The following is a 16,418-nucleotide window of genomic DNA, read 5'->3' as shown; positions in this document are numbered from 1 at the left end:
CAGATGACTGTGACGATTGTGCGCCATAGAGCCATGGATGCTGTACATGAACAGCCATCTTGTTAGGTCACAGCCATGTTGTCTCTCCTGTCCTCCCTCTTCCCTTTTGAATGGAATGTGAAGCTGTAAGTGAACAGAGGTCAAAAGTGCCTCTTATCCTAAATGAACATAGCTAGATGAGCTCCATGGCTGTAAACCACTAATTAGTCTGGTTCCAGGGGGTCTGCTTGAAAACCACTTTCCTCTGCCCGATTGTAAAACAATAACTCAGTCAGTCATGACCTGTTAGCCCATTAGGGTTAGAGTGTGCCATAAAATGTACATTCCACATGTCATTTTTCATACAAATTTATAAACTTCAGGAACTGGGCACATTAATATGAAGTATATATTCGGATAGGTCATTTTAATATGAGTCACATGACACCTTACATCTCTATGTTAGCGCCTACAAGAGAGTAGAAAGTAATCTTTTATCCAGAGTGGCAGGATATGCTATGTTTGGTACCTGTGTGTTTGGAATATAATTCTAAATATTAATCTGCCAGTTGCTACCTGTACCTATTATTATTATTATTATTATTATTATTATTATTATTATTATTATTATTCAGTATTAATATAGCGCCAAAGGGTTTGCTCAGCGCTGTACAATAGTGGGGGGGGACAGAACCTGAGACAAAACAGTACAATACAATACACGATGGGTTCAAGGGCCCTGCTCTTTCAAGCTTACAATGTAGGAGATTGAAGGTTATTGACCGTAGTATGAAATTGTAAGGGATTTGGTCACAACCTTGGTTACCGCCTAACACCCATCCCCAAATTGGATGATTGGCCATTTGTTCTCAGGAGACACCCCTTTGAGATGATCGAAAAAAAGACTGTCAGCCTGGAGAAAAATGAGCTCTCCTTTTAACATTGATTAGGAACCATCTAAGAGCCAAAGCAGCCTTTTGTTTGGACGATTGGACTCTGCTCAAACCAAGGACTTTTGCAAGTATTCTGCCTTCTGAACTTCTTTCTTTTATTTTCCTGTTGTTTTATTGCTCTCTTTATATCTTTGTTACATCTTTTTCTGTAAATATTTTAATTGCACCAGTTTGACCTTTTTAGTAATAAATCCTAATTTCTGAAAAGTGTTGAACTGTCTCTAAAGAATCCCTGTCTCTGAAGAGTGCTACTGTATGTAATAATCCTCTGATTACATCTGTCTGTGGTGACAGTGTGTATTACAGAAGCTTATACTAATAGTGTTACTGCTAAGATTTGTGAGTTTCCAACTCCTCTGTAAAAAGGTGGTGGTGGCAGTGTGAAGGGTTAATTGCGTAATTAACCTGACCCAGGAACATTTGCTCTCAGGCTGCTGTCACATAGATTGTGGTCCTGCGAGCTGCAAAATCTTTGTGCAGGGCGCAGCTGAGAGTGGCATTGTTACGCAAGTGACCGCGTGATGTGAGATCAGCTGGTCGTTCGTTCACGAGTTGGTGAGAAGGGCTGGGGTCTGACGCCACGCACAGTCACAATGACAACCTCACCCAATGAGATCACAGGGCTTAGATATGGCAGAAGACAATTCCCACAGAAGAAGATCACTGACAACCCACACCGAGCAATTCTGTGACAAGAGGTAGAGAACCATCACTTGATCCTAATCAGAGGTGGAAGGGACTGATTCGAAAGAGTCAATCCAGATATGCCACACCTTCATAAATTTAGCGGGACACCCCCGAGATTCAGAAGTATATTTATACATAGGGAGAACCAGGGGTGGACTGACAGCTCATAGGGCCCCCGGGCAATAGGGGATCATGGGGCCCCTGTGTCCTTGCCCAAACTCAAAAAAGGCTATGAAAAAGGTACCAGGGGCATCTCATAGGGCCCTCTACTGACCCCGGGCCCTCGGCAGTGCCCGAGTTTCCAAATGGTCAGTCCGCCCCTGGGGAGAACCATATTAACCAGTTGTTTCCAGAAACTGGATGTGGGAGCATGAGGAGACATCCACTTTAATAGTATCGCTTTGCGAGCATAAAAAAGCAAGAAACCAATCGAGGTTCTCATGGTGCGAGAGATAGCTAAGGCCTGAATCAAACCCAACAGACAAACCTCAATAGATAGTGGTACAAGAACCGTGGTTATAGAGGATATAATGTCAACAACATTTGTCCAGTACCTCTGATAACAGGGCAGCTCCAGAAGATATGTAAACGGCTGTCTTTTGACCTGATGTTAAGTTGTATGTTGATCTTCCTTTCCATTTTACTCGTTCAATTTCCTTGGTAACCTGCTGGGTAAATGCCCAAATATTAGGATTCCCTTGTAAAGTGGGAAATACTTTGGATTTTTTTTTGTAAAGTTGGGGGGAGGGAAAATTAATGGAGTAGAAGCAGATGCTCCTGAAAGAGGCCCAACTTTATCTCCAATTGCCACAAGGGCACCAGATTCATCTGAATAGTTTCTTTTATCCCACAGCTCCATTAAGCCATTCAATGCCTTCATATCATTTATTGTCATACTAGTTAATAGATGATTATCCAAAGATTTGAATTCAGATTCTGAATTCTTTTTGTCATAGAGGACCTTTAAACTCAATCTCTGGGCAAACAAGTGCACATCTTTAATCAACTCAAAGCAATCAATCTTTTGTTCAGGTTTTTAATATATAAAGACACACCTGGTAAGGACGGCCTTGGTGGATTAACCCCACAAAAACCCACATTTAGTAGATATTCGTAGATATTGATTTTGTATGTATTGTATTGATGATTCTGTTACTATTTTTTTGTAATTCTGTAAAGTTAAAATTGTTTATTGTTGTATCGTAGTTTTCTAGTAGCAATTACATGTAACTACCTGTAAAACTCCTGAAGAAGCCAGAACTTTGGTTAAACATGTGGAGTTGGAATTGTTACATTGTGAACTTCAAGCCATATGAAGTATCATGTTGGTTTATATTTTTCAAAGCTACTAATGTGATGTAGTTTTTTTTCTATGTTAATATGGAATTAAGCTTTGTATTGATTTTAATACATACGAACTATCAAATTGAGCACTTAAAATCTCTTTTCTTCTCATATAATGCCAGTCTTTCTTATTGTTGTGTCATAAACACTGAGTTTAACTAAGGCAAGTGAGGCCTGCAGTTCTTTAGATGTTCTGGGTTTATTTGTAGGCCGGCCACTCCTGGAAAGGGTTACCACTGCTCTTTTTTCCATTTTTGAATAATGGCTCTTACTGTGGTTCACTGGAGTCCCAAAGCCTTAGAAAGGCTGGGTAACCCTTTCCTGACTGATACATATCAAATACTTTGTTTCTCACCCGTTCTTGAATTGCTATGGATCGTAGTATGATGGTTTGTGAGTTGTTTTTTTTTAGCCTGCTTCACTTTGTCAGACATATTCTATTTAAGTGATTTCTTGATTCAACAGGTCTCCCAGTTATCTGGCCTAGGTGTAGCAAGTTAAATTTAACTCAGTTTTCCAAAAAAATGTGGTTAATCGCAGTTCATTTATGATTTAGTAATGGGGAAGGGGGGGAGTAATTACTTTTTTCTCATAGGGCCTGGCAGGTTTGGACAGCTTTTTTCCCTTAATAAATTAAATTATGATTTGAAGTCTGCATTTTGTATTGACTATGGTTATCTTTGTGTAATATTAAAATTTTGTGATGATCTGAATCATTTAAGTGTGACAAATATGCAAAAAAAAAAAATCTGGAAGGGGGCAAATACATTTTCCCAGCACTGTACTCTGTATGTGTTTCTATTTCTGTTTGTGATCCCATTAGGGGATTTCCCCTCACTTTCCATCCTGTTGACCGCAAAAGAAGTTAGAGGAAATCTTCCTAAGGGAGCACAGTAAAGTTTGATACATTGTGTCCCAGAGGGGAGATCTTTTCAACCTATCCAAGGTCCCCAGCCCTATCCAAAACTAGCAAAAAATAGTTGAGTTTCAAAGAAGTTACTATGATGTCAGACAGACAGACAAATACCGTACATTGTGGCGGGTGCAGTGTTCTCAAATATGGATCTCCCTACCTGTTCTAAGGTAGATATCTCTCTGTCTATGACTACTTTAAGGGGTTATAGTTAGATCTACCAAAGGCTGTATTTTTAAAACTATGAAAAAAATAGTCATGCTAGTAATTGCCATATCAATTATAAAATCAGGTTTAAGGTACAACAATTTGTAAGAATCAATATATTCTTTTTATTAGATTATCCCAACTTGTTTAATTATTCAGGCAAAACCTTTAATAAGATAATATTTTGCTGGGTTTCTCAACATGGCAAAATATTTGATGACGTTGGGTACATTTCTGTTCAGTTATTTTGTGCATATTTTATGTGCTGCTGTACAGATGGCATTCTTTTGAATCCCGGTACACTATTCTTTAGTAAACCACTCCAGCTCTCAGCAGCAGTGAAAACAAGTTAAGATTGTAGTTATCAGCATTACGTGTAGGAAGATATCAGCATCCATCAAATCCATTATGATGATGAATTTATTCCTTTTGCTTGCAGGCGCCTTGTGGAGAGATTAGAAAACATGCGGAAAAATGTGATGGGAAATGGGATGTCACAGTGTTTGCTTTGTGGAGAGCACCTTGGATTATTGGGCACAACGTCTGTCTTCTGTCAAGACTGTAAGAAGGTAATATAATAAATTTTTAAAGACTTTTATTAAAGGAAAATATATTTCATGTTTTTTTTTCAAAATGTCACACACACTCATAAAAGAAACCAAAATGTATATAATTTCAGTAAGCAGCCAGTTGTAAGAAATTGGATGAATCAAAATGTGGCCTGTTCAGCAGGGACCAGCTGAATTTCAATCCATTTACGGATGCTCCCACTTGACACAAGTCGATCTAACGAGCAACTTCTCTTAAATGGGACTGGTGGCAACTTCTGTTCAATCAGCGCCTGCAGCCAATCGGCTGCAGAGCTGATAGGTGTATTCTGACAGCAAAACAGCCCTGCTGTCAGAAAATAATAGCATAGCAGGGAGATTTCCTCCATCCACTTTAGTTGCGTGGATTGGGGCCTCAGTCACTATAACCTCATGTAGGGAGATTAAGCATTAAGTATCCCTAATTAAATGCAATATGTCTTACAGCTGTATGTAGCCAGCTTGAGATACCGTATGTTTACATTTTCTGGACTCTGCAGGCTTTCCTAAACTGAGTGTGTTTGCTTCTGCCTCATAACTTTGAGAAGGAATCTCCAGTAACAAGTGTAAGGCAATCACTGAGTTAAGAATACTTGTTTACCCCAGCCATTCACTGAGGAATTTGTTCAGTGGTGTGAGCTGAGGGAAAGTGATAAATGTTAGAGAAACCTTCCAGAGTGTTTCCGACCTGGGTCTTGCCCCAGACAAGGCTTATGCTAAAGGTTTAGGGAATTAATTCAGCTTGGAACTTCCATAATCAATTTTACTGAGGTGTAAAGTTTAAGTGAGATTTCAAATGCTGATATATGCAGCCTAGACCCAGTCTGTGTGGACACTGTGGCAAATCTACCAGGCTACACTCCTAAGCTATGCTGGAAAATGGGAAAGTGACCTACAACTACAGGTTGTACCACTAGACTCAAATTTGAGCAACTACTCAAATTTGAGCAACTACTAAGTCTTCCTCCTGTAATGCTGCTGGGGTGGACATTAGTTACAAAGTACTACTCCAGTGGTACATGGTCCCCACTAGGCTAGCCTTCATCAATCCTAACACTTCTGCACATGCTATCATGGCAATTTGAAAGGAGACACCTTTGTCCATATTTAGGAGACCTGTTTGGTAGGGCAGCATTTGTGGTGCCAGGTTTATGATATGCTGAACACACCTTTCTGTCAATTGGTGCAACTACATATGCTCGAGGCCCTCCTTAACCGTAAACCAGATGGCCTATCCCAAATCCCAATTTACTCTCATGATGCCTATCTTTACAGCCACGAGCAGGAGATTGCGAAAGAATGGCTCTCTGGGCACCTGTCGATCTCAGAGGTCAAATTGCATGTATATTGGACCCTACTCCACAAAAAAAACTTTCCGCTTGGCTCCATGGCAATATGCCCAAATTTTGCCAAGCCTGGGAACAATAGAATCTTTTAAATACAAGGACCATGGTAGACTCAGGTGTACGCAACCCCCCCAATAAATAAACACACACACACGGTGGTATCAAAAGGTTTTGAAACTAGCTTTATTACGAAGTCTTCTTTGTCAAGGACCTTCTGCTTTCAAAGCTGAATCTCCACAATGTTGTCAAAACAGCGACCTTTGAGCTGGATATTCATCTTCAGGAAGAGGGCGAAGTCTGCAGGAGCCAAATCTGGTGAGAAGGGTAGGTGTGGAAGGGAAATCATTGCAGCCTGGGGATGAACTTGGCAGCAACACGGTGCATGTTTAAATCACACATGAAGATTGCCTGGACTGTTGTGTATGACACGCAGACAATGGCAGCAGTGTTGTGGATTGTTCTCAGATGATCATCATGCACAAGCTGCCAAATTGTTTCAACATTTTTGGAGGTTGAGCTCGTTGAAGGTCTTCCTGATCTTTCCTTGTCTTTCAGTGATGTCCTTCAGATCTTGAAGCAAATGTGCCACTCAAAACACCTTGAACGACTCATTGCAGCATCCCTATAAACTTGCCAAATCACGTCAAACATCTCTGTGGCAGATTTGCCCAGTTTCACACAGAACTTCATATTTAGCAGACGTGATTCTCAGAGCCTAAGGGTGCCATTCCAGTGGCCACCAGCAGGTGTCTCCCAGCAGTCAGCTTATCCTAGTAATTAGGCTGCACCTGATACTGGCCACTGGGAATTTAATCCCTTCCTTGATGAAGATTGGTGCTTCATTGTTGAACCATTCGCTACCTGATCCTGTGCCTTGTATCCTGTGACCTGCTTCCAGTTCCCTGTACCCCTGCATCCAGTACTCTGTTCTCTTTGATTTGCTTTATCTATCACAGCTAAAGCACATTGTCAGTAAGGTTGCTGGGCATTCCCCCTTTTATAGTAAGGGAGCTAGCTTAATCAAAAGCCTCCTTATTGACCCTGTGAAGCCAGTTGACCGAAATTCAAGAGCCAGGCAGAACACTGTGAATACATAAGTGAAATTCCACATTACCATAATTTGTCAGGTCTGCAAACTGCAAATGTGCAGGATTCACTGCAAACCCATGGTAGCGGCTAACTCGAATATCATTCCTATTTGATTACTCATGAGAAGACCTATTTTCAGATTTAATACTTTTTTTGAATCCACATAGCATACATGTTGAGAGGTGAAAGGGGTGTCTTAAAGCGTCATTAAAACCAGAATGTAAAAAAAAATAATAATCACATTAAATATTGCATGGTATACAACACAACCTCAGCATTTTTACATTTGTTTTATGTAACGTAAAATAAACCTTGCTGATTTTACCATTCAGCAGTACTACCTTAATATCCGTGTCCCTGCTTCAGATTCTGATCCTATGGAGTGGCCATTGCCACCATTAGTGTGCATGTACCTGTTTCAGGGCACGGGCAATCAATTCACTTCCTCAATTTTTGCAGAAACGGGTTGATATCTCAAACTTGTTTAGATGACCTATATACCATACGTCATCAGCTTACTGGAGGCTCCTCCCACTGATCTTTCCTTTCAGATGGATCAAGCAGGAAAAGATCACCTCTACAAAACAAACTGGAAAGTAAGGTATTTACATGGTATTTTTTGCAGCAGTTCACTGCCATTGATCTTTGTAGATATTGTTATAGCACTTAAATGACAGCGAACTGCTGTGTGTTTAATATCACTATAACAGTTTTACAAGTGCACACTCACTGGATCAAGCAGCGTCAAAAATAAGCCAACCTTAGTTACTACTAAGAGCAAAGGCACCATGTTCCCAACTGTTTGTGTATTTTGTGCACAATTTGGATGTCTCTTCCCAGCAGGAGAATGATTTTTGTCAAGTGGTGAGATGTAACCATTCAAACTGATGAAGTGTACGTGATGTATATCTTCTGGTGTAGGGACTCCTCTCTATCATTATGTATTTGTATTTAGGACAAAACATTAAGCATGTTGAAGAACTCTGAAGTGACAAATGATTGACTGTTTTCATTGTCCAAAACCACATACATCCAGCTTTCTTTGGTTCCTCTCAAGGAAACACCTTGACCAAACATTTTTTGGCACTAGTTTTCTCTGAATGTCCCATGTGACATAGTTCATTATATTTTGAAACCATCACTGGAGCCAATTGCTCATGCTTTTCCTCACCATGCTTTTAAGTGTATGTATTTTGAAGGGGCTTCTGTGAAAGGCTGACACATGCATATCACTGTTATATTCTGAAAACACTTAACCTAAACCTAGCAATCTCTGATCAAGTCATCTGTGGGTGTACAACCGCTAAAGCAAATGGCATGGATCCTTAGAAACCACCTGCATTCTTCAAAGTGCTTTTCCTTGAATACACAACATTTTCAGAGGGGGGTGTGCTTTGCTGCAAATGAGACAGTAGGAGCTTTGGTCTTTTCACCTTTGATCATGGTCACCACTGGTAGTGGTGAAAGTGGATGTAACTCCTGTCTTAACATTTAAGACAATGGAGGGGATTTACTAAAACTAGAGAGCGGAAAATCTGGTGCAGCTCTGCATAGAAACCAATCAGCTTCCAGGTTTTATTGTCAAATTTTAATTGAACAAGCTGAAGTTAGAAGCTGCTTGGCTACCATGCATAGCTGCACCAGATTCAGAGTGCACCTGTTATAGTAAATCCCCCCCTTTGCCTTTGTATTTAGGGTTGAGGTTTCCTTTTCTGGTAGTTGTAGTGCTAAGAATGCTTAATTCAATCATTGAGAATCTTGGGTCATTTTTAGCTCTGATTAAGTCTTTGATAAACTCTCAGAACAAGAAGAAAGATGGAGATAAGATTAGATGTTTCCCTTTATACACTGAATCCACTGTTGGCCATTTTTATTGCATATTGTAAGGTAATCTTATTACGACTGGGTTTACACCATCTGCAGTAAGGTAAAAAAAAAAAAAAACTTCTGCCTATACAGCCATTTTAAATATGGGTGTAACAACGTGTTAGCATTTAATCTGATTCTCAGTTAACTTCAGGGACATTGTGATTTCTAAGCTTGTCATGTACAGAGAAGTTTCCAAAATGAAAGAAAAAATTAATGTACATTAACTTAAAACTGCAAAATACGAATGTGTTGTGGAAAGAAATAGGAGCACCATCAGGGAAACCACACAAAAACAAAGTATGTACCAACTCCAACAAGATAATTTTTAATATTTTAACTTAAATGTAGCACAATGAGAAACTATTTTTACTACTGTTTCATCATCTGAAAAACATCCAGCAGGCAGAATAGAAAAGTCAAATCTGTAAAATTTCTCTGTCGATTAATTAAAGAAAGCTGGCCATTACATGAAAGGTAGCTACAAGGAAAAGTAGCCCTACAAAGCTACACAGGAAGAAGATATTTAAATTAGACAAGACCTTTTTATTGCAACGTCTGTGCATCCTACCAGTTTCCTTAAATCAAGTAAAGACCTTTAGGAAATAACTAAATCTGGAGTATAAAAATAGATAAGCTAAAAGTGCACTGATCTGTTTCTTTCTCCCACAGAAAGTCTGCACTAAATGTGGAATTGAAACTGTTGGCAGCCTGAAGCGACCCACATGGCTCTGTAAAATATGTAGTGAGCAGAGAGAGGTAAATTGAGTGTTCTCCTTATGTTTTGTGCACCATTTGTTTAATCCCATAACAAACAGAAAATGCTTTTCTATTAACTTTATTACAACCTATAATTGCCAAGGATTGTAACTGAAAGTCATATTTTTTTTTTTGTTCTGTTAAATTGGGAAGTTTTGTCAAACTAGCAGAGCGGTAACAAAGAATATAGTATGCTTAACTGTGCTTTAAAGCTAAACTCCAGGCACAAAAGCTTTCATTGAGATATATACCTCAATAGCTACAAAGGGTATAAATCCACTTTGATTGCACTAAATGCCCAGGGAAACCCAGACATTACTGCATGAAAGTAGCAGTGACATCATCACTGCGCTGCACAGAGCCTGTGCAGAGAGCAGAGCTGTGGGAGGGACCCAGCAAGCCCCACCCACAACAGGCTGCCTGCAGAAAACTACAGGAGAGGGTGGAGACAAGACCAGTAGCAGTGACTGGTCTTTATTACAGGAAACGCTTGCACAGAGGAAACATTTTACATTGGATTACTGCACAAATCTGGAAGAAATACACTATGATTCAAGAAGAATTCACATGGCAAATGTAGTTCATGGCAGTCAGAGTACAGCCTTAACCACCATCTTGGTTCTGCAAACCTAAGGATTATAGGATATGTTTTCCAAGTGTATGAAGGAGCACACTGACATATACCTACCACATCAACACTAGACCAGGGCTTCTCCACTAGTGGTACATGAAGCAGTAATTTCAAATAGCTGAGTCATATCAGTGACTTATTTATTATGAAAAAGGCATGTCTTTTTTATTTCTATAGAGGCAGCACCGTAATGTTTTCACGGCTAAGAGACAGCAGAGCAACCATTTCTGCAGCCTTTTACAGAGTACATAGTCATTAATATTTGATGCTGCTCACAAAGTAACATACAATTTGATGTTTTTACTGCAAACTCTTTGACACATGAATGAAAAGATAAGAGAAACCGCCCAGATATCAAATGTCATAAACACATGTGATATATTTGCACAGGATAATACATTTATTGCAAATATAAAAGGTTCCAAAAAACATGCATAGATCAAAACCAGCCCTTTAGTTAGTCCATAACCTCTCAAGAAGGCCAAGAGATACTTCACAGATACTACATCGATGTGCCCAAAGAACCAAATTTTGTGTGACTGGTAAGGAAACAAAAGGGACTCCAAATGAATATTATAAACAAAATGATAGCATCCACTTACACCAGGGACCCGGTCTAAAAACAGCTGTGTGGCGTATTGTAGAAGAGAAATCCAACTTCCCACCTAATGGCCAATCAGCTGGGAGTAGGAGGAGCCACAGCCAGAGGAAGCGGTTCGCCACGTCGGGCCACCAGTGCCAACGGGGCTGAACTGTGCAAGCACCAGTCCCCTGCACGCCAGTCGGAAACGCATCAGCTAGCTGCCACATTCTACATCACTTCCTGGAAACCATAAAAAGTGTCCCTCCATTTCCAGCAATGCAATTTGAGGTGCAGTCTCTTTTTCAAGCTAAACATGGAGACAGGATTATAAAATTTGAATATCATGGGGAGGGGCGGAGTGAGTGGCCAGTAAACTAGAGCATGCCCACTACACCAGTCTCACCAAAAAAAAAAAATGTAAAAAATTATAAATAAACCGCTTTACCAGTAGATGAAGAAGCAGCATATAACAAAAATAAACTGAATACAAAAACAAAAAATCAAAGACCCACCACTTAATCTGTTACACAAATATACTAATCAATAAATTAACATGCAATACATATAACATTTAATTTTAATGGCATTGTACATCTTTTTTCGCTCATAGCAGGATTCATAGTCTTTTAAAACTTCTCGGTTAGTCCATTTTCTTAATAGACAACAAAAAATAGCATATTAATTTAAAGGCAAGCATTTAGATCTAAAATGCCCCAGAGCATCATCTGAACATGAATTAGTATGTTGAAATGAGTAGCTTGAGAAATGCATTTAAATGGTGATGAGCTCTTCATATGTATGGAGATGTATAACTAATGGTGTGTTCATAATGAATTAAGACTGCTTGATGGTAGAGACATTACTGATATCTAATTTTATAAGTAATGCACAGTCTGACAGTTTAGCAGTATATAATTGCCAGCCTGAACTTTAGGGTTGTGAAATCTTCTAGATGAATGTGTACAATAGAGCAACATCTATTTGATGCATTGCTGGAATAATATGTGTCTGTTGTAGCTAGGAGACTCTATTTTATGAGCAAGGTTTGTACTGTAATTATGTAGAGGTCAACTGCACAGCTGAGATTTTGAAGAATTTATAGGTTTGATTTTGCTGACAATGCTGTGTAGAGTATGCGTTATTTTCCACTTGAACCTTTGTGTTGTTAGCCTTGATGCTGTTGCTTTACTTTGGATAACCTGTATCTTTTCCACTGTCTTAAAGTAAGTCAAATGTTTTAGGAAGACCCCATGCAAATAATTAGAATGATGTTCTAGTGGTAGTTTAGTTATATTTTATGTGCATTACACTGCTGGAGGTCCTTGCACAGCATCAAGAGTAGCTGCCCTCTGGAGTCTTATTGCCTACATTCCCTGTAAGGTACTGCTTAGTCAAAAAATATACTCTGCATTGTTGTAGATGTTTTTCAGCAGAGGACCTACCAACAGAAGCAGAGGAAGATGGTCAGACTGCAGTGGGGAAAGAAAAATGGGGAGAGCATGAAGACATTTCCAGGGCAGGACCCATCAAAGAGCTTAAATTCCAACTCCTCTTTATTGTCCTGCTTCCCAGTCCTCAAATACCCCTCCATACACCTATTTTTAAAAATGTTGTTATATTTTTATTTAATACAGGTCAGGTAGTTACAGTATAATATAGCACTATCAATGTATGCAGTGCTTTACATAATCTAAATTAATATATTTTTAAATTTACATATATTTTAATATGCACTGCTCAAAAAAATTAAAGGAACACTTTGAAAACACATCAGATCTCAATGGGGAAAAATATCATGCTGGATATCTATACCAATATGAACTTGTTAGGAACGTAAGGATGCCCCATCATTTGATGGACATGAAAATGATCAACCTACAGAGGACTGAATTCAAAGACACCCTGAAAATCAAAGTGAAAACATGATGCAGCAGCCTAGTCCATTTTTGCTTTAAATTTAATTACAACAACTCAAAATGGTATTCAGTAGTTTGTATGGCCCCACGTGCTTGTATACATGCCTGACAATTCCGTGGCCTGCTCCTAATGAGATTATGGATGGTGTCCTTGGGTATTTCCTCCCAGATCTGGACCAGGGCATCACTGAGCTCCTGGACAGTCTGAAGTGCAAGCTGGCAGCATCGGATGGACCAAAACATGATATCCCGGAGGTGTTCTATTTGATTTAGATCTGACAAGCATGGGGGCCATTCAATGATATCAACTCCTTCATCCTCCAGGAACTGCCTGCATACTCTTGCCACATGAGGGCGGTCATTGTCATGCACCAGGAGGAACCCAGGACCCACTGCACCAGGGTTTGACAATGGGTTCAAGGATTTCATCCCAATACCTAATGGCAGTCGGGTGCCATTGTCTAGCCTGTAGAGGTCTGTGCATCCCTCCATGGATATGCCTCCCCAAACCATCACTGACCCACCACCAAATCGGTTATGCTGAACGATGTTACAGGCAGCATAACATTCTCCACAGCTTCTCCAAACTCTTTCACGTCTGTCACATGTGCTCAGGGTGAACCTGCTCTCTTCTGTGAAAAGCACAGGGCACCAGTGGTGGACCTGCCAATTCTGGTGTTCAATGGCAAATGCCAATTGAGCTCTATGGTGCCAGTCAGTGAGCACAGGGCCCACTAGAGGACATTATGCCAGCCTCATGAAGTCTGTTTATGATTGTTTGGTCAGAGATGTTCACACCAGTGGCCTGCTGGACCTTCTACAGCCCTGTACAGCTCTCCTAGAGTAACTGCCTGTCTCCTGGAATCTCCTCCATGCTCTTGAGATTGTGCTGGCAGACACAGCAAACCTTCTGGCACATATTGATGTGCCATCCTGGAGGAGTTGGTCTGCCTGTGCAACCTCTGTAGGGTCCAGGTATCACCTCATGCTACCAGTAGTGACACTGAGCCTAACCAAATGCAAAACTAGTGAAAAAAAGTCAGAAAAGATGAGTGGGGGAAAAAAATGTCAGTGTCCTCCACCTGTAAAGCATTCCTGTTTTGGGGGTCATCTTGTTATTACCCATCTAGTGCACCTGTTAATTTCATTAACACCAAAGCAGCTGAAACTGATTAACAACCCCCTCTACTACTAAACTGACCAGATCAATATCCCAGAAGTTTAATTGACTTGATGTTATACTCTGATTAAAAAGTGTACCTTTCATCTTTGAGGTGTGTGTATGTATATATTTCTGTGTATATCTATCTATCTATCTATCTATCTATCTATCTATCTATCTATCTATCTATATATATAAAAAAATCATGTACATTCACATCCGTTCCTAACCCTCGAGCATACAATCTAAGGGCCAAATTAGACAGGAGCCATTTAACCTACCAGCAACCCAAGTGCTGCCAGGCAGAAGTGCTAACCATGTAGCCACTGTGCTTCACCGCATACATATTAGCCTGCATGAATACATGAATGCCACACATATTAATTCCATCTGTCCGTGGCAGCACACATGACAATCGGGGCCCTTGGGCTTTGTGATCCTCTCTGCTAGCTAAACAGCTGTAGAGCAAATCAGGTTTCCCAAGCAAATGCTCTCTCCCCTTTCCAGTCCAGGGGGGTGTAGGTATTCTCACGGAGTCCTTCTCCTGGGCTGCTGTTGGGGCGGTGGCTGCTACCAGGCCTTTAATCTGGGCCACTCCTTCCCTGCTGCCAGGTGGTCCTCTCTCAGGGGGATGGTGAAGTCCACAGCTTTTCTCCTTTCAGGCTCCCTCCCAAGCTCCTGCACCTCAACCTCTCTCTTCCACCTCCTCCATCCTACGCCTACTACTCCTACTGAGCAGACTTATCCTTATCCTTAAGGGTTGTCCTGGCCCCTTGCCAAGCCTCCTGTTGGGGATTGGCCAGGATCCCTCAAGAGTACAAGTCAGCCACTCCTCAGATCCACCCACTGCCTCTAGACCTTCCTCCAAAGCTCTAGAGCAGGGGGAAATTCCAGAGGAGCTGGCCTGCAGAGCCTCTCAGCCCTGACCAAAATTTGACGACCTGACTATCACACCCAGGTTGCTACTCAACCCTCCTTTGTGACGATCATGATTCTAGCTCCCCCTAGCTAACTAAGACGCTACATTCACCCCCCACTAAAAACACAGCCATGTCCTCATTTGCTGGGGGCAAAACAAAAATGGCTGTTGAGCCCAGGAGAAGGGCATCCCTCACAAGGGTATAAAACTGGATAGGGGAAATATAATAAAATATATATACAAATAAATGATGCCGTAGAAAAATAAATGCAAATCCACACACACATATATACTTTGTGTGTGTGTGTATATATGTGTATATATGTGTGTGTGTGTGTGTGTGTGTGTGTGTGTGTGTGTGTGTGTGTGTGTGTGTGTGTAAAATATGCACATAAACATATATGCAGAAGAGCAAACAAGTACATGAAGTACCTTCCCCTTAAGGGAAATACTTCATGATGTGCAGAAATCATCTTCTTGGTTCTGTAGCAGAGAGACAGCCATCCTGGAACTTGCAGAACAGTGGATAAGAAAGAAGAAAAATGCAATCCTAGCACTAGCTAGCTAACTATATAATGTAGCAATATTATTTGGAGAGGAGCCCCTCCTAAAGAGACAACAAAGACTGAGTGGTTTCTCAGGACACTCCTAGACCAGCCTGTCTGGAGGTAGCAACAATGAAGTCCGACTTAGTCCATATGAAAAACCACAGACAAAACCCAAGTGCGGTAGGACTTGGGGACACGCAAATAGCCGCAGACAAGCTTGTCATCCCATTCCTGCCTGGAGTCATCAATGATGTCCTTTATGGTTTGGGAAACGGGTAGTCCCATCCCCACTCCAGAGTCACTCGTTGCTGTATTAACCTCTGGAACCTAAAAAACCGAGGCAACTTTTCCTTGCTCCCCAGTCCTAGATAGACACAAGGTTTAGGGGCTCTGGTTCTAGGCCAAGAGGCAATGAATTCAGGCCCCAACTGAGGGGAATTTGGACAGGCTCAGTCCTTTTGGGAAGGTCCAGCAGGTTCTGGGGTATATAAGCTCCATGATGGGCCTGTTAAGGACTCATAGTCCTCTGTGTAATTCCCCCCCAGTCCCACTCCTCCTCAGACTGCTCTAAGGGCCAGTCCTCTTGTTCTTCTACTTCTAGGGGCCCAAATTTGGCTGATTCTAAGTGACCCCCAATCTATCTCCCTACCACTGACACTCTCTGCCAGCTCCCCTGAGGAATGGCTGTCTTCACTGACTGGCTCTTCCCAGACAGATGGTGCAGGGCTGGAGGGTGAGGCTGGCTTCTCTGGAACATCTGCTGTAGGTTGGCCGTATATGTGCACGGCGCCAAATCGATGGGCAGCAGCCTGGTCAATGGCACCTCACAGTGCCCACACCTTATCCATGCTCCAATCAGGGAAGTCAGTTTCCTGCACTCAGGACATAAAATAAAAAGTCTCTCCATCCCCACCACGAGTACCAGAGCA

General features: G+C 41.1%; 1 protein-coding gene across 3 annotated transcripts in view; it reads left to right on the top strand.

The window, feature by feature from the left end:
- LOC149455059 (rab effector Noc2-like) overlaps positions 1-16,418 on the top strand; it is a 265,053-nt gene that overhangs the window by 127,867 nt on the left and 120,768 nt on the right. For all 3 annotated transcript variants that reach the window (XM_089686700.1, XM_089686701.1, XM_089686699.1), the window contains exons 4-5: positions 4,523-4,652; positions 9,644-9,730. In XM_089686700.1, the coding sequence (XP_089542826.1) occupies positions 4,523-4,652; positions 9,644-9,730 (217 nt within the window). The remainder of the gene's footprint in view (positions 1-4,522; positions 4,653-9,643; positions 9,731-16,418) is intronic.

The sequence above is a fragment of the Staurois parvus genome, unplaced genomic scaffold, assembly GCF_062004578.1.
Source record: "Staurois parvus isolate SC_StPar_1 unplaced genomic scaffold, SC_StPar_1.0 ptg000408l, whole genome shotgun sequence".
NCBI classification, from domain to species: Eukaryota; Metazoa; Chordata; class Amphibia; order Anura; family Ranidae; genus Staurois; species Staurois parvus.
Note: the sequence above shows the minus strand (reverse complement) of the source record. Positions and strands in the feature narration are given on the sequence as shown.